Raw genomic sequence first — 19,711 nt, 5'->3', positions numbered from 1 at the left:
TGTAGGGAATAGGGCTCTGGTCAATAGAAGTGCACTATGTAGGGAATAGGGCTCTGGTCAATAGGAGTGCACTATGTAGGGAATAGGGCTCTGGTCAATAGGAGTGCACTATGTAGGGGATAGGGCTCTGGTCAATAGGAGTGCACTATTTAGGGAATAGGGTGCCCTTTGGGACCCTAGAAATGGTTTGTTTGACTTTGCCCTGCATTTGTGGCCACGCTTGTGCACATTGCCGTGTGTGTGTGTGTGTGTGTGTGTGTGTGTGTGTGTGTGTGTGTGTGTGTGTGTGTGTGTGTGTGTGTGTGCCTATAAAGGAACACTTGCTGAGTCCAGTACTACACAGTTTCATTTATTTGATAAAGCTTCGTTTGGTTTGATTTAAACTCCCCTTTCCTCATCAGCCGTTTCTCCATAAAGCACCACACTCAGCTCTATGCCAAAGTCGCCTGCTCAGCTGAAAACTCTCTCTCTCACACACACATACATACACACACACACACGCTCAACTATGTTGGATACAATCACACAGACCACACACACACACACAAACACACACACACATACACACACACACACACACAAACACACACACACATACACACACACACACACACACACACACACACACTCACACACACACACACACACACACACACACACACACACACACACACACCAGGTCAGCCCTACATCAGTTTATAGGGCAGGTAAAGGAGTCATTCACCCGTAAAGGGTCATAGTTCCACATGAGGAATTAATAGGGATTCAAGTCAAGGTTCCTTAGAGCTGCACTACATTGCCTGCAACACACACACACACCTTCAACAAAAACTCTGTAATACATACACCTGGTTCTGTTTGGCTCAGCAGAGCATGGCGCTTGCAACACCAGGATTGTTGGTTTGATTCCCGGGGCCACCCATACATAATATATACACTACCAGTCAAAGGTTTTAGAACAACTACTTATTCAAGGGTTTTTATTGATTTTTACTATTTTCTACATTGTAGAATAATAGTGAAGACATCAACACTATTAAATAACACATATGGAATCAAAAATGGTGGGGGATTCTTCAAATAGACACATTTTGCCTTGGTGACACTATTGGCATTCTCTCAACCAGCTTCATGAGGTAGTCACCTGGAATGCATTTCAATTAACAGGTGTGCCTTGTTAAAAGTTCATTTGTGGAATTTATTTCCTTCTTAATGCATTTGAGCCAATCAGTTGTGTTGTGGCAAGGTAGGGTGGTGTACAGAAGATGGCACTATTTGGTAAAAGACCAAGTCCATAATTATGGCAAGAACAGCTCAAATAAACAAAGAGAATGACAGTCCATCATTACTTTAAGACATGAAGGTCAGTCAATACGGAAAAGGTCAAGAACTTTGAAAGTTTCTTCAAGTGCAGTTGCAAAAACCATCAAGCGCTATGATGAAACTGGCTCTCATGAGGACCGCCACAGGAAAGGAAGTCCCAGAGTTCCCTCTGCTGCAGAGGATAAGTTCATTAGAGTTACCAGCCTCAGAAATTGCAGCCCAAATAAATGCTTCACAGAGTTCAAGTAACAGACACATCTCAAAATCAACTGTTCAGAGGAGACTGTGAATCAGGCCTTCATGGTCGAATTCCTGCAAAGAAACCACTACTAAAGGACACCAATAAGAAGAGACTTGCTTGGGCCAAGAAACCTGATTAATGCACATTAGACCGGTGGAAATATGTTCTTTGGTCTGGAGTCCAAATTGGAGATTTTTAGTTCCAACCGCCGTGTCTTTGTGAGACGCAGACTAGGTGAACGGATGATCTCTGCATGTGTGGTTCCCACCGTGAAGCATGGAGGAGGAGGTGTGATGTAGTGGGGGTGCTTTGCTGGTGACACTGTCTGTGATTTATTTAGAATTCAAGACACACTTTAACCAGCAAGGCTACCACAGCATTCTGCAGTGATACATCCTCCCATCTGGTTTGTGGGACTATCATTTGTTTTTCAACAGGACAATGACCCAACACACCTCCAGGCTATGTAAGGGCTATTTGACCAAGAATGAGAGTGATGGAGTGATGCATCAGATGTTCTGGCCTCCACAATTCTCTGATGAGTCGCACCACAGAGTGAAGGAAAAGCAGCCAACAAGTGCTCAGCATATGTGGGAACTCCTTCAAGACTGTTGGAAAAGCATTCCAGGTGAAGCTGGTTGAGAGAATGCCAAGGGCGTGCAAAACTATAATCAAGGCAAAGGGCAGCTATTTGAAATTATATTTTGATTTGTGTAACCCTTTATGTGGTTTCAACATGATTCCATTTGTGTTATTTCATAGTGTTGATGTCTTCACTATTATTCTACAATGTAGAAAATAGTAAAAATAAAGAAGAACCTGTGAATGAGTAGTTGTTCTAAAACTTTGGACCGGTAGTGTATGCACACATGACTAAGTCACTTTGGATGAAAGTGTCTGCTAAATGGCATATTATTATTGTTATATTAAAGGGGGGGGGGGGGGGGGACTTCTACCCCCCTCTAAAAGATTGCTATCTTAATTAATGTTATGTCAATAAACACAAAACCACACTGGACCTACCACCCACATGTACACACATCTGTGATGCTGTCTGGAGCGGTTTGATTCTGTCTGGAGCGGTTTGATTCTGTCTGGAGTGGTCAACCTTACACCTCCCAAACATATCAAGAATGACACACACGCGCCCTCTCACGCGACTACACACACATACATTACACAGACACACAACATGCAGTATGTTCAGTTGTTCCCCATCAGACTCATGTCTCCTACTGTGTCTACAGGCTGAAAGAAACCCATGGGTGGAAAGGATGGAGTCAGTCTCTCTCTCTCTCCGTCTCTCTGTCTCTCTCTCTACTAATAACCTAATAGACTATCTGGCAGAATCAGAAAGGAGAGGTGTGTGTGTGTGTGTGTGTGTGTGTGTGTGTGTGTGTGTGTGTGTGCACAGCACAGCACAGTTGTAAGCAGTCGAGCGGTAATATGCTGATGCTGGATAATGCCTCGTTTGATGTGTGTGTGTGTGTGTGTGTGTGCGTGTGAGTGTGTGCGTGTGCGTGTGTGTGCGTGCGTGTGCGTGTGTGTGTGTGCGTGCGTGTGCGTGTGTGTGTGTGCGTGCGTGTGTGCGTGTGTGCGTGCGTGCGTGCGTGTGTGTGTGCGTATTGTTTGCTTTAACTGTCCTGGAGTGGAAAGGCAAGATAAAGAGAGGGGGATGAGAGGAGGAGACATGGAAGAGGGGGAGGCGGTCGTGGAAAGGTCATAATGACGTAAGAGAGGGAGGAGGATAGATAGAGGGGGAGGTAGAGATGGAGAGGGGGATGAGAGGAGGAGACGTGCCGGTCAGGGTCAATGGATAACTGGAATTAAAGGTGGACAGGATGTATTAGATAAAGTGTGCGTGTGTGTCTGTGTGCATTCTCGTGTATGTGTACACTACAGTCTACATTCTGCTTAGTCAGTAGGTGTGTGTATTTGTGTTTGGTGTGTACCTTTGTCTGTGCCCGTATCATTCTCCTTCTGTGTGTATGTACCTGTGTGTGTGTGTGTGTGTGTGTGATGCAGCTTCAGACCACTGTAGTGTCTAGTTGGCAGAGCAGGGCCTGCCCAGAACCATCTGAGGACCAGTCTAATCAGGCAGAGAGGGGAGGAGAGCAGAGGAGAGAGGGGAGGTTAGGTGAGGAGGGGAAGGGAAGGGAAGGGAGCTGAGAGAGGGGAGGAGAGCAGAGAAGGAGGGGAGAGGAGAGGTGAGGTGGGGATGAGAGCAGAGAAGGGGGAGGAGGAGAGGAGAGAGGGGAGGAGAGTAGTGGGGAGGAGGGGAGAGGAGAGAGAAGAGGAGGGGATGAGAGGGGTGAGGAGGAGAGAGGGGATGAGTGGTGAGGAGAGGGGAGGGAAGGACAGCAGAGGAGGGGAGAGAAGAGTAGGAGAGAGGTAAGGAGGGGAGAAGAGAGGAAGGTCTGGTCTCTGGCAGGTCTCTGGTCTCTCTCCTCTCTCTCGTTCTCTCACTCTCTCCCTTTCTGGCACCATGTCACCATCTTTGCTGACGTACTCTACACTGCTGCCCACTGCCCAATACACTTCTGGCTTTGACTGGTCTCTCTCTCTCTCTCTCTCTCTCTCTCTCTCTCTCTCTCTCTCTCTCTCACCATGTCTTAGTATTCTAACACTGCTGATGCACCTTGCCTTATACTGCTGCAGAGAACACTCTACTGTCTCCCTCTCATCTGTCTCTCTCTATTTTTTGTGTGAATTTTTCTTCTAGAATATTTAGATGATTTATGACATAATATTATTGTATGATAAGGTATACCACCTTATTGCATCCCAACAATGGGATTTACATAGGCTTTTAGGGAACTCATACACTTCTGTGGGCCTAATTGAAGCTACAAAATGTAAGTGTTTGACCTGAACATGTGATAACTGTACAACAGAACAGATGAGCAGGAATGACATTTACTCTCACGGATGGATAAAAAACAACTCTCTGAAGCCACGCCCCTATTAAACTAAGCCTCTAGACTTCTGATCTGACCCACTTGGTCATTTCTCAATAACCAAGCAATGATCCAGCATCAACAACCCAACCATACTTTTTTTAAAGAAAGCAACCCAATTAAGTGACCCAACGCCTGCAACCCAGCAGGGTTGGGTCAGCCAAACAATCCAGCAGTTGAGTCAGCCAAACAATCCAGCAGTTGAGTCAGCCAAACAACCCAGCAGGGTTGGGTCAGCCAAACAACCCAGCAGTTCAGTCAGCCAAACAACCCAGCAGGGTTGGGTCAGCCAAACAACCCAGCAGGGTTGAGTCAGCCAAACAACCCAGCAGGGTTGGGTCAGCCAAACAATCCAGCAGTTGGGTCAGCCAAACAATCCAGCAGTTGAGTCAGCCAAACAACCCAGCAGGGTTGGGTCAGCCAAACAATGCAGCAGTTCAGTCAGCCAAACAACCCAGCAGGGTTGGATCAGCCAAACAACCCAGCAGGGTTCAGTCAGCCAAACAACCCAGCAGGGTTGAGTCAGCCAAACAACCCAGCAGTTGAGTCAGCCAAACAACCCAGCAGGGTTGAGTCAGCCAAACAACCCAGCAGTTGAGTCAGCCAAACAACCCAGCAGGGTTGAGTCAGCCAAACAACCCAGCAGTTGAGTCAGCCAAACAACCCAGCAGGGTTGAGTCAGCCAAACAACCCAGCAGTTGAGTCAGCCAAACAACCCAGCAGGGTTGGGTCAGCCAAACAACCCAGCAGGGTTGGGTCAGCCAAACAATCCAGCAATGTTGAGTCAGCCAAACAACCCAGCAGGGTTGAGTCAGCCAAACAACCCAGCAGTTGAGTCAGCCAAACAACCCAGCAGGGTTGGGTCAGCCAAACAATCTAGCAGTTGAGTCAGCCAAACAACCCAGCAGGGTTGGGTCAGCCAAACAACCCAGCAGGGTTGAGTCAGCCAAACAACCCAGCAGTTGAGTCAGCCAATCAACCCAGCAGGGTTGGGTCAGCCAAACAATCCAGCAGGGTTGGGTCAGCCAAACAACCCAGCAGGGTTGGGTCAGCCAAACAATCCAGCAGTTGAGTCAGCCAAACAATCCAGCAGTTGAGTCAGCCAAACAACCCAGCAGGGTTGGGTCAGCCAAACAATCCAGCAGTTGAGTCAGCCAAACAACCCAGCAGGGTTCAGTCAGCCAAACAATCCAGCAGGGTTGGGTCAGCCAAACAACCCAGCAGGGTTGGGTCAGCCAAACAATCCAGCAGTTGAGTCAGCCAAACAATCCAGCAGTTGAGTCAGCCAAACAACCCAGCAGGGTTGGGTCAGCCAAACAATCCAGCAGTTGAGTCAGCCAAACAACCCAGCAGGGTTCAGTCAGCCAAACAACCCAGCAGGGTTGGATCAGCCAAACAACCCAGCAGGGTTGGGTCAGCCAAACAATCCAGCAGTTGAGTCAGCCAAACAATCCAGCAGTTGAGTCAGCCAAACAACCCAGCAGGGTTGGGTCAGCCAAACAACCCAGCAGGGTTGGGTCAGCCAAACAACCCAGCAGTTGAGTCAGCCAAACAACCCAGCAGGGTTGGGTCAGCCAAACAATCTAGCAGTTGAGTCAGCCAAACAACCCAGCAGGGTTGAGTCAGCCAAACAACCCAGCAGAGTTGAGTCAGCCAAACAACCCAGCAGGGTTGAGTCAGCCAAACAACCCAGCAGAGTTGAGTCAGCCAATCAACCCAGCAGGGTTGGGTCAGCCAAACAAACCTAGCAGGGTTCAGTCAGCCAAACAACCCAGCAGGGTTGAGTCAGCCAAACAACCCAGCAGGGTTGAGTCAGCCAAACAACCCAGCAGTTGAGTCAGCCAAACAACCCAGCAGGGTTGAGTCAGCCAAACAACCCAGCAGTTGAGTCAGCCAAACAACCCAGCAGGGTTGAGTCAGCCAAACAACCCAGCAGGGTTGGGTCAGCCAAACAACCCAGCAGTTGAGTCAGCCAAACAACCCAGCAGGGTTGAGTCAGCCAAACAACCCAGCAGGGTTGAGTCAGCCAAACAACCTAGCAGGGTTGAGTCAGCCAAACAACCCAGCAGGGTTGGGTCAGCCAAACAATCTAGCAGTTGAGTCAGCCAAACAACCCAGCAGGGTTGAGTCAGCCAAACAACCCAGCAGAGTTGAGTCAGCCAATCAACCCAGCAGGGTTGGGTCAGCCAAACAAACCTAGCAATGTTGAGTCAGCCAAACAACCCAGCAGGGTTCAGTCAGCCAAACAACCCAGCAGGGTTGAGTCAGCCAAACAACCCAGCAGTTGAGTCAGCCAAACAACCCAGCAGGGTTGAGTCAGCCAAACAACCCAGCAGTTGAGTCAGCCAAACAACCCAGCAGGGTTGGGTCAGCCAAACAATCCAGCAGTTGAGTCAGCCAAACAATCCAGCAGTTGAGTCAGCCAAACAACCCAGCAGGGTTGGGTCAGCCAAACAATCCAGCAGTTGAGTCAGCCAAACAATCCAGCAGAGTTGGGTCAGCCAAACAACCCAGCAGAGTTGAGTCAGCCAAACAACCCAGCAGGGTTCAGTCAGCCAATCAACCCAGCAGGGTTGAGTCAGCCAAACAACACAGCAGTTGAGTCAGCCAAACAACCCAGCAGAGTTCAGTCAGCCAATCAACCCAGCAGGGTTGAGTCAGCCAAACAACACAGCAGTTGAGTCAGCCAAACAACCCAGCAGGGTTGAGTCAGCCAAACAACACAGCAGTTGAGTCAGCCAAACAACCCAGCAGAGTTCAGTCAGCCAATCAACCCAGCAGGGTTCAGTCAGCCAATCAACCCAGCAGGGTTGGGTCAGCCAAACAACCCAGCAGGGTTGGGTCAGCCAAACAAACCTAGCAATGTTGAGTCAGCCAAACAACCCATAAGGGTTGGGTCAGCCAAACAACCCAGAAGGATTGGGTCAGCCAAACAACCCAGTAGGGTTGGATCAGCCAAACAACCCAGCAGGGTTGGGTCAGCCAAACAACCCAGCAGTTGAGTCAGCCAAACAATCCAGCAGTTGAGTCAGCCAAACAATCCAGCAGTTGAGTCAGCCAAACAACCCAGCAAGGTTGGGTCAGCCAAACAACCCAGCAGGGTTGGGTCAGCCAAACAATCCAGCATTTTTTTAGAGTGTAAGAGAAAGGGGAAGTGGGTTTGAGAGAGGGGGATGAACTGGGGTCAGATATAGGGTGAGAAAATGGGAGGAGGGAAGACGGTGAGATGGAAGGAGAGGGGTCAGACATAGGACAACACAGAGAGAGAGAATGTTTGCTCAGCGATGTGGAACTGTCACAACTGAATTATTTAGTCGCCATGCAGCCACCGTTCTGTTACTAGACTCTGATGCAATGCAGTCATATAACCTACTTAAGGGCTACGTAAAGCCTACATAGTGCTCTATTGTGTTTCACTTTGATCACATCAGAGAAGTTACTCACTGTTATCAAAGACTGGGGGAATTATAGATTTTCCTCTTAAATCTGTGTGTGTGTGTGTGTGTGTGTGTGTGTGTGTGTGTGTGTGTGTGTGTGTGTGTGTGTGTGTGTGTGTGTGTGTGTGTGTGTGTGTGTGTGTGTGTGTGTCTGTGTCTGTGTGTCTGTGTCTGTGTCTGTGTGTGTCTGTGTGTCTGTGTCTGTGTCTGTGTCTGTGTCTGTGTCTGTGTCTGTGTGTGTCTGTGTGTCTGTGTCTGTGTCTGTGTCTGTGTCTGTGTCTGTGTGTGTGTGTGTGTGTGTGTGTGTGTGTGTGTGTGCCAACTGTGTAAAATAAAATAATGGCATCATTGATGTTTAAACTGTAGCAGCTATTGATGTTTAAACTTTCAGCACCACAGTATTTTCTTCCGTAGTTCTGAAATCCTCCTTCCTATAAACACTAGTACAACAGTGAGCCAGCAGCACACCACCCTGCATTCCACTGCTGTCTTGCTTCTGAAGCTAAGCAGCGTTGGTCCTGGTTGGTTCCTGGAAGCGAGACCAGATGCTCCTGGAAGTGGTGTTGGAGGGCCAGTAAGAGGAACTCATTCCTCTGGTCAACAACAACAGGGCAGTGACTGGGGACATTACCCTGTGTATGGTGGTGTCTTTCAGATGGGATGTTAAACGGGTGTTCTGACACTCTGTGGTCACTAAAACTCATGGCACTTATAGTTCAGGCTAAATTCCCATACCATCACGGTCACCTAATAATCCCCAGCTTCCAATTGGCTCATTCGTCCCCCCTCTTTTCCCCTGTAACTATTCCCCAGGTTGTTGCTGGAAATGAGAATGTGTTGTCAGTCAACTGCCCTGGTAAAATAAGAGTCTGGGTACTGGAGTGTTGCTCCTAGCCAGTGTTTAGTCTAGGTCTTCACTCCCATGCTAGTCTGTCTCTTCATGTTACATCATCTGTTACAACACACACACAGACTCAGACCGCATCACCCTCTCAACCATCCCCCGGCCATGGTGTCAATGTCAGACTGGCATCTGGTAAACACACATACACACATGGACATAAACACACAGATCCCGTTCAATTACATGGACACTCATAGACATACACACACGGACGGACGGATGCAAGTTTGCACACAGACGCAAACACAAACAAATACTGACAAGTGTGCATGTACATGCACAAACACACACACACTAACAGGATAATGAGTCTCCAATTAGGAGCAGTGCTGATCTGTCCAGACCCATCCAGTCATACCAGCCCCTTAAGCCAGCATTACTCAGGCCTGGTCACACACTCCAGAGTTCAGTAAGGCCAGCATTACTCAGGCCTGGTCACACACTCCAGAGTTCAGTAAGGCCAGCATTACTCAGGCCTGGTCACACACTCCAGAGTTCAGTAAGGCCAGCATTACTCAGGCCTGGTCACACACTCCAGAGTTCAGTAAGGCCAGCATTACTCAGGCCTGGTCACACACTCCAGAGTTCAGTAAGGCCAGCATTACTCAGGCCTGGTCACACACTCCAGAGTTCTTCCATTTGTATGATATGTTATGAATTTGTAAGTGCTTCAGATCCTATTCAATTTCTTTCAGTAGAATAGAGGTTTGATATGATCCTTTTATGTTATGTATGTTTGTTTTCGGTACAGTACCTTTGTGTGTGTTTGTATTATGAAATACTGTATATGTCAGATATATATGTGTGTTTGTATGCTATTCCAGTTTTCCTACTGGCCTTAATGCTTGTATATTAGATACAGGCATATGCTTTTGCTGTTCTCCCTTGTTACTGGTCTTGAAGTTGAGCTGACAGCCGTTTCGCACCGTTTTGCTATGGCTTTATTCATCAATCTAGCAAGAGGGCAATATTTTATTAATGTAGTTGTGCCCCCCCCCCCCCCCCCCCCCCCCCAGAGATCTATGACCTTTGGCTTTCACCTGGAATTGTTTATTTATGTCTGAGAATAAAGAAAATTTAACCCAAATGATCTAGTACAATAAAAGTATAATGAAACATATTCAAAGATGATGATAGCTAATTCCGGTCACGAGCTGTTTCCTCCGACACATTGGCTCGGCTGGCTTCTTGGTTAAGTGAGCAGTGTGTCAAGAAGCAGTGCGGCTTGGCAGGGTTGTGTTTCGAGGACGCATGGATCTCGACCGTCGCCTCTCCTGAGTCCGTAGGAGAGTTGCAGCGATGGGACAAGACTGGTAACTACCAATTGGATATCACAAAATTGGGAACAAAAAGTGGTTGATATACATTTGTACTTTCACCACTATATACTATATATATATATATATATATATATCCAGTCAAAACTTTGGACACGCCTACTCATTCCAGGGGTTTTCTATATTTTTTAAATGTTTACATTGTAGAAGAATAGTGGAGACATCAAAACTATGAAATAACACATATGGAATCATGTAGTGACCAAGCAAGTGTTGGTGGGAGTATGGAGTATATGGGAGTATTTACAGTTGAAGTTGCAAGTTTACATATACGTATTAAAACTAATTTTCAACCACTCCACACAGTTCTTGTTAATAAACTATAGTTGTTTTAAGTAAATTTTCCAACAATTGTTTACAGACAGATTATTTCACTTATATTTCACTGTATCGCAATTCCAGTGGGTCAGAAGTTTACATACGCTAAGTTGACTGTGCCTTTAAATAGCTTTGAAAATTCCAGAAAATTATGTCATGGCTTTAGAAGATTCTGATAGGCTAATTGACATAATTTGAGTCAATTGGAGGTGTATATGTGGATGTATTTCAAGGCCTACCTTCAAACGCAGTACCTCTTTGGTTGACATCATTGGAAAATCTAAAGAAATCAGCCAAGAGCAATTTCCAAACGCCTTAAGGTGCCACGTTCATCTGTACAACAATAGTATGCAAGTAAAACACCATGGGACCACGCAGCCGTCATACCGCTCAGAAAGGAGACGCATTATGTCTCCTAGAGATGAACATATTTTGGTGCGAAAAGTGCAAATCAATCCCAGAACAACAGCAAAGGACCTGGAGGAAACAGGTACAAAAGTATCTATATCCACAGTAAAACGAGTCCTATTTCAACATAACCTGAAAGGCCGCTCAGCAAGGAAGAAGCCACTGCTCCAAAACCGCTATAAAAAAGCCAGACTACGGTTTGCAACTGCACATGGGGACAAAGATCATACTTTTTGGAGAAATGTCCTCTGGTCTGATGACACAAAAATAGAACTGTTTGGCCATAATAACCATCGTTATGTTTGGAGGAAAAAGGGGGATGCTTGCAAGCCGTAGAACACCATCCCAACTGTGAAGCACGGGGGTGGCAGCATCATGTTGTGAGGGTTCTTTGCTGCAGGAGGGACTGTTGCACATCACGAAATAGATGGCATCATGAGGTAAGAAAATTATGTGGATATATTGAAGCAACATCTCAAGACATCAGCCAGGAAGTTAAAGCTTGGTCGCAAATGGGTCTTCCAAATGGACAATGACCCCAAGCATACTTCCAAAGTTGTGGCAAAATGACTTAAGGACAACAAAGTCAAGGTATTGGAGTGGCCATCACAAAGCCCTGACCTCAATCCTATAGAAAATGTGTGGGCAGAACTGAAAAAGCGTGTGCGAGCAAGGAGGCCTACAATCCTGACTCAGTTACACAACTTATTGTGGGAAGCTTGTGGACGGCTCCCTGAAGCGTTTGACCCAAGTTAAACAATTTAAAGGCAATGCTACCAAATACTAATTGAGTGTATGGTATGTAAACTTCTGACCCACTGGGAATGTGATTAAATAAATAAAAGCTGAAATAAATCATTCTCTCTACTATTATTCTGACATTTCACATTCTTAAAATAAAGTGGTGATCCTAACTGACCTAAGACAGGGAATTGTTACGAGGATTAAATGTCAGGAATTGTGAAAAACTGATTTTAAATGTATTTGGCTAAGGTGTATGTAAACTTCTGACTTCAACTGTATATACAAATGATGATGATATATTAAATGACATTGTGAATGAATAAGCCTTTTCATACAGTTATAATATGTCCACATACGTTATAATCTGCTTTAGGAACAGCTACCCAAAATATTTCACCTTCTTTAATACCTTACCAAACATATCATGACATTAGTGAGAGTCAAAATCTATCAAATGTGGGATTGTCTAAACATTTGGGCCATTGAAACAGTGTGCACCCCCCTATAGACAACGGGAGGAGGGCTATGTAAAGGGCACGATATTGTCGTTCTGAGAATATGCAATATGTCTGCCTCTGATGGAAAATGCATACAAATATCTGTTTATTCTACAGAGGATGTTTACATGGTCCTAGGAAGGTCTGGATTGCTGTCTTCTGACTTATTGGATGGTGGGAAATCAATCCAATAAGTCATGTAAACATATACATATTCAAAGTCATTCTAATGCCAGATTTCAGGGACTGTCAGTTTAAGATGATTGATGTTTGTATTATTAGATATATGTGTATATATTGTCCCATGTTACTGGCCTTAACTCCAGCCTTACTCCTTTTGAATGGATGATTTTGGCAACCATCATAGCTAACTGTATCGTCCTGGCTCTGGAACAGCATTTACCTGAGAATGACAAAACTCCTCTTTCTGAGAGACTGGTGAGTACAACACACACACACACACACACACACACATACACACACACACACACACACACACACACATACACACACACACACACACACACACACACACACACACACACACACACACACACACATACACACACACACACATACACACACACACACACACACACACACACACACACACACACACACACACACACACACACACACACACACACACACACATACACACACACACATACACACACACACACACACACACACACACACATACACACACACACACACACACACACACACACACAACAAAGGTGCACACAATGCTTTTTTCCCGAAATGCCATATTCTAAACCTCTCTTTCTCTCCCCTCTCTCTGTCTCTCTCCCCCTGTCTCTCTCTCCCCCTCCCTCCTTTCCTCTCTCTCTCTCTCTCTCTCTCGCCTCTCTCTCCCCCCTCCCTCTCACCCCCCTCTCTCTCTCCCCTTCTCTCCATTAGGATGATACAGAGCCCTACTTCATAGCCATCTTCTGTTTTGAGTCAGGTATAAAGATTCTTGCTCTGGGCTTTGCCCTCCATAAGGGCTCCTACCTGAGGAATGGATGGAACGCTATGGACTTTGTAGTAGTGCTCACTGGGTAAGTACCTTATTGTTGCATTGTATTATACCTTAACTACTGTCTACATACCATACATCAGGTATCATACCTTAACTACTGTCTACATACCATACATCAGGTATCATACCATAACTACTGTCTACATACCATACATCAGGTATCATACCATAACTACTGTCTACATACCATACATCAGGGATCAGACCGTAACTACTGTCTACATACCATAACTACTGTCTACATACCATACATCAGGGAGGGATCAGACCGTAACTACTGTCTACATACCATACATCAGGGATCATACCTTAACTACTGTCTACATACCATACATCAGGTATCATACCATAACTACTGTCTACATACCATACATCAGGGATCAGACCGTAACTACTGTCTACATACCATAACTACTGTCTACATACCATACACCAGGTATCATACCATAACTACTGTCTACATACCATACATCAGGTATCATACCATAACTACTGTCTACATACCATACATCAGGGATCAGACCGTAACTACTGTCTACATACCATAACTACTGTCTACATACCATACATCAGGGATCAGACCGTAACTACTGTCTACATACCATACATCAGGGATCATACCTTAACTACTGTCTACATACCATACATCAGGTATCATACCATAACTACTGTCTACATACCATACATCAGGGATCAGACCGTAACTACTGTCTACATACCATAACTACTGTCTACATACCATACACCAGGGATCAGACCTTAACTACTGTCTACATACCATACATCAGGTATCATACCTTAACTACTGTCTACATACCATACATCAGGTATCATACCTTAACTACTGTCTACATACCATACATCAGGGATCAGACCGTAACTACTGTCTACATACCATACATCAGGGATCATACCTTAACTACTGTCTACATACCATACATCAGGTATCATACCATAACTACTGTCTACATACCATAACTACTGTCTACATACCATACATCAGGTATCATACCATAACTACTGTCTACATACCATACATCAGGTATCATACCATAACTACTGTCTACATACCATAACTACTGTCTACATACCATACATCAGGTATCATACCATAACTACTGTCTACATACCATAACTACTGTCTACATACCATACATCAGGTATCATACCATAACTACTGTCTACATACCATACATCAGGTATCATACCATAACTACTGTCTACATACCATAACTACTGTCTACATACCATACATCAGGTATCATACCATAACTACTGTCTACATACCATACATCAGGGATTGTCAACTGGCGGGCTGCGGGCCAAATTCGGCCTGTGAATGATTTTGTACTAGTGCTCAGTATGTGTTCACATACTAATATGCTTGATGCAAGTGACACCTTCTCACAGTACACACACACACACACTCTTGATGTCATTACTGGAAATCCTTATGTGTGTAGATGTAGTCTGGTCCCATCTTATGTGTGTAGATGTAGGGTGGTCCCATCTTATGTGTGTAGATGTAGTCTGGTCCCATCTTATGTGTGTAGATGTAGTCTGGTCCCATCTTATGTGTGTAGATGTAGTCTGGTCCCATCTTATGTGTGTAGATGTAGTCTGGTCCCATCTTATGTGTGTAGATGTAGTCTGGTCCCATCTTATGTGTGTAGATGTAGTCTGGTCCCATCTTATGTGTGTAGATATAGTCTGGTCCCATCTTATGTGTGTAGATGTAGTCTGGTCCCATCTTATGTGTGTAGATGTAGTCTGGTCCCATCTTATGTGTGTAGATGTAGGGTGGTCCCATCTTATGTGTGTAGATATAGTCTGGTCCCATCTTATGTGTGTAGATGTAGTCTGGTCCCATCTTATGTGTGTAGATGTAGTCTGGTCCCATCTTATGTGTGTAGATGTAGTCTGGTCCCATCTTATGTGTGTAGATGTAGTCTGGTCCCATCTTATGTGTGTAGATATAGTCTGGTCCCATCTTATGTGTGTAGATGTAGTCTGGTCCCATCTTATGTGTGTAGATGTAGTCTGGTCCCATCTTATGTGTGTAGATGTAGTCTGGTCCCATCTTATGTGTGTAGATGTAGTCTGGTCCCATCTCTTGGCTCCCGTCCATGTGTGTCTGGACTGAGGAAACTCCAGGATCAATGGCCCCCTGATCAGTCTAAAGATCAATATCCATACACACTGACTGGCAGATAGACAGACAGAGACTGACTGATATATATATATATATATATATATATATATATATATATATATATATATACTGTAGATAGATGTGTGTGTGTGTGTGTGCACGCATTTGTTCAAAAGAGAAAGAAGAAAGAGAGATGCAGGGGGAGAGTGAGACAGGAGGGTGTGTTTGTTTGATGTGTGATCTAAAAATGGCTGCTGTACCGTAGCAAGTGAGCAGCATGTCGAGAGAGAGAGAGCGAGAGAGAGAGAGAGAGAGAGAGGAGGAAGAGATGAGCTGGAGAGAGGAGGAAGAGAGGATCTGGAGAGAGGAGGAAGAGAGGAGGAAGAGAGGAGCTGGAGAGAGGAGGAAGAGAGGAGCTGGAGAGAGCAGCAGCAGTAAAAGGAGGGGTTAGACTATTGTGAGAAAAGGGGGGGATGGGTGAGATAAAGGAAGACCTGGAAAGATACACAGCATGTAGAGAGAGGGAAAGGAGGACATTAAGATATACAGTCAGCTGGGTAGACACACACACACCCACACACACACACAGCAGAGGTCTCGTTTGACAAGGTGTGTGTGTGTAATCAGGGCATCACCCTCTCCATCGCTGTCTCCCTTTAATGAGCACACACACACACACACACACACACACACACACTGAGGCTAGATCAGAGTGGCGCTGCAGGGAGCAACAAGCAGGGCACCAGTGAAATGTCACCTCACAGAGAGATAGGAGGGAGGGAGAGAGAGAGGGAAGAGACAGAGAGGAGGTGTCGAGGGGGACATAGAGATAGAGAGAGGAGAGAGATAGAGAGGAGGTGTCGAGGGGGACATAGAGATAGAGAGAGGAGAGAGATAGAGAGGAGGTGTCGAGGGGGACATAGAGATAGAGAGAGGAGGTGTCAAGGGGGACATAGAGATAGAGAGATAGAGAGAGGAGGTGTCAAGGGGGACATAGAGATAGAGAGATAGAGAGATAGAGAGAGGAGGTGTCGAGGGGGACATAGAGATAGAGAGAGGAGGTGTCGAGGGGGACATAGAGATAGAGAGAGGAGAGAGATAGAGAGGAGGTGTCGAGGGGGACATAGAGCTAGAGAGAGGAGGTGTCAAGGGGGACATAGAGATAGAGAGATAGAGAGAGGAGGTGTCAAGGGGGACATAGAGATAGAGAGATAGAGAGAGGAGGTGTCGAGGGGGACAGAGAGATAGAGAGAGGAGGTGTCGAGGGGGACATAGAGATAGAGAGAGGAGGTGTCGAGGGGGACATAGAGATAGAGAGAAGGTGTCGAGGGGGACATAGAGATAGAGAGAAGGTGTCGAGGGGGACATAGAGATAGAGAGAAGGTGTCGAGGGGGACATAGAGATAGAGAGAGAGAGAGAGGAGGTGTCGAGGGGGACATAGAGATAGAGAGAAGGTGTCGAGGGGGGTATAGAGATAGAGAGAGAGAGAGGAGGTGTCGAGGGGGACATAGAGATAGAGAGGAGGTGTCGAGGGGGACATAGAGATAGAGAGATAGAGAGGAGGTGTCAAGGGGCTACATAGAGATAGAGAGAGGAGAGAGATAGAGAGGAGGTGTCGAGGGGGACATAGAGATAGAGAGAGGAGGTGTCGAGGGGGACATAGAGATAGAGAAATAGAGAGGAGGTGTCGAGGGGGACATAGAGATAGAGAGAGGAGAGAGATAGAGAGGAGGTGTCGAGGGGGACATAGAGATAGAGATAGAGAGAGGAGGTGTCAAGGGGGACATAGAGATAGAGAGATAGAGAGAGGAGGTGTCAAGGGGGACATAGAGATAGAGAGATAGAGAGAGGAGGTGTCGAGGGGGACATAGAGATAGAGAGAGGAGGTGTCGAGGGGGACATAGAGATAGAGATAGAGAGAAGGTGTCGAGGGGGACATAGAGATAGAGAGATAGAGAGGAGGTGTCGAGGGGGACATAGAGATAGAGAGAAGGTGTCGAGGGGGACATAGAGATAGAGAGGAGGTGTCGAGGGGGACATAGAGATAGAGAGGAGGTGTCGAGGGGGACATAGAGATAGAGAGAAGGTGTCGAGGGGGACATAGAGATAGAGAGAGGAGGTGTCAAGTAGGACATAGAGATAGAGAGATAGAGAGGAGGTGTCGAGGGGGACATAGAGATAGAGAGAGGAGGTGTCAAGGGGGACATAGAGATAGAGAGATAGAGAGGAGGTGTCAAGGGGCTATATAGAGATAGAGAGATAGAGAGGAGGTGTCGAGGGGGAGATAGAGATAGAGAGAGGAGGTGTCGAGGGGGACATAGAGATAGAGAGGAGGTGTCGAGGGGGACTTAGAGATAGAGAGGAGGTGTCGAGGGGGACATAGAGATAGAGAGAAGGTGTCGAGGGGGACATAGAGATAGAGATAGAGAGGAGGTGTTGAGGGGGACATAGAGATAGAGAGGAGGTGTCAATTGGGACATAGAGATGAGGAGAAAGATAGAGAGGAGGTGTCGAGGGGGACATAGAGATGAGGAGAGAGATAGAGAGTAGGTGTTGAGGGGGACATAGAGATAGAGATAGAGAGGAGGTGTCAAGGGGGACATAGAGATGAGGAGAGAGATATAGAGGAGGTGTCGAGGGGGACATAGAGAGAGATAGAGAGAGGAGGTGTCGAGGGGGACAGAGAGATAGAGAGAGGAGGTGTCGAGGGGGACATAGAGATAGAGAGAGGAGGTGTCGAGGGGGACATAGAGATAGAGAGAAGGTGTCGAGGGGGACATAGAGATAGAGAGAAGGTGTCGAGGGGGACATAGAGATAGAGAGAAGGTGTCGAGGGGGACATAGAGATAGAGAGAGAGAGAGAGGAGGTGTCGAGGGGGACATAGAGATAGAGAGAAGGTGTCGAGGGGGGTATAGAGATAGAGAGAGAGAGAGGAGGTGTCGAGGGGGACATAGAGATAGAGAGGAGGTGTCGAGGGGGACATAGAGATAGAGAGATAGAGAGGAGGTGTCAAGGGGCTACATAGAGATAGAGAGAGGAGAGAGATAGAGAGGAGGTGTCGAGGGGGACATAGAGATAGAGAGAGGAGGTGTCGAGGGGGACATAGAGATAGAGAAATAGAGAGGAGGTGTCGAGGGGGACATAGAGATAGAGAGAGGAGAGAGATAGAGAGGAGGTGTCGAGGGGGACATAGAGATAGAGATAGAGAGAGGAGGTGTCAAGGGGGACATAGAGATAGAGAGATAGAGAGAGGAGGTGTCAAGGGGGACATAGAGATAGAGAGATAGAGAGAGGAGGTGTCGAGGGGGACATAGAGATAGAGAGAGGAGGTGTCGAGGGGGACATAGAGATAGAGATAGAGAGAAGGTGTCGAGGGGGACATAGAGATAGAGAGATAGAGAGGAGGTGTCGAGGGGGACATAGAGATAGAGAGAAGGTGTCGAGGGGGACATAGAGATAGAGAGGAGGTGTCGAGGGGGACATAGAGATAGAGAGGAGGTGTCGAGGGGGACATAGAGATAGAGAGAAGGTGTCGAGGGGGACATAGAGATAGAGAGAGGAGGTGTCAAGTAGGACATAGAGATAGAGAGATAGAGAGGAGGTGTCGAGGGGGACATAGAGATAGAGAGAGGAGGTGTCAAGGGGGACATAGAGATAGAGAGATAGAGAGGAGGTGTCAAGGGGCTATATAGAGATAGAGAGATAGAGAGGAGGTGTCGAGGGGGAGATAGAGATAGAGAGAGGAGGTGTCGAGGGGGACATAGAGATAGAGAGGAGGTGTCGAGGGGGACTTAGAGATAGAGAGGAGGTGTCGAGGGGGACATAGAGATAGAGAGAAGGTGTCGAGGGGGACATAGAGATAGAGATAGAGAGGAGGTGTTGAGGGGGACATAGAGATAGAGAGGAGGTGTCAATTGGGACATAGAGATGAGGAGAAAGATAGAGAGGAGGTGTCGAGGGGGACATAGAGATGAGGAGAGAGATAGAGAGTAGGTGTTGAGGGGGACATAGAGATAGAGATAGAGAGGAGGTGTCAAGGGGGACATAGAGATGAGGAGAGAGATATAGAGGAGGTGTCGAGGGGGACATAGAGAGAGATAGAGAGGAGGTATCAAGAGGGACATAGAGATATAGATAGAGAGGAGGTGTCGAGGGGGACATAGAGAGAGATAGAGAGGAGGTGTCAAGGGGGACATAGAGATATAGATAGAGAGGAGGTGTCAAGGGGGACATAGAGATGAGGAGAGAGATAGAGAGGAGGTGTCGAGGGGGACATAGAGAGAGATAGAGAGGAGGTGTCGAGGGGGACATAGAGACAGAGAGAGGAGAGATAGGGAGGAGGTGTC

General features: G+C 46.6%; 1 protein-coding gene across 1 annotated transcript in view; it reads left to right on the top strand.

Moving 5' to 3' along the window:
• Positions 1 to 12,505: 12,505 nt before the first annotated feature.
• Positions 12,506 to 19,711, top strand: part of LOC139402157 (voltage-dependent P/Q-type calcium channel subunit alpha-1A-like) — a gene marked incomplete at its 3' end in the record, with an annotated part of 113,904 nt that continues 106,698 nt past the window's right edge. Inside the window, exons 1-2 of the mRNA XM_071146243.1 lie at positions 12,506 to 12,604; positions 13,091 to 13,230. Of these exons, the coding sequence (XP_071002344.1) occupies positions 12,512 to 12,604; positions 13,091 to 13,230 (233 nt within the window). The remainder of the gene's footprint in view (positions 12,605 to 13,090; positions 13,231 to 19,711) is intronic.

This window comes from Oncorhynchus clarkii, unplaced genomic scaffold (assembly GCF_045791955.1).
Source record: "Oncorhynchus clarkii lewisi isolate Uvic-CL-2024 unplaced genomic scaffold, UVic_Ocla_1.0 unplaced_contig_10648_pilon_pilon, whole genome shotgun sequence".
Classification (NCBI taxonomy): Eukaryota; Metazoa; Chordata; class Actinopteri; order Salmoniformes; family Salmonidae; genus Oncorhynchus; species Oncorhynchus clarkii.
Note: the sequence above shows the minus strand (reverse complement) of the source record. Positions and strands in the feature narration are given on the sequence as shown.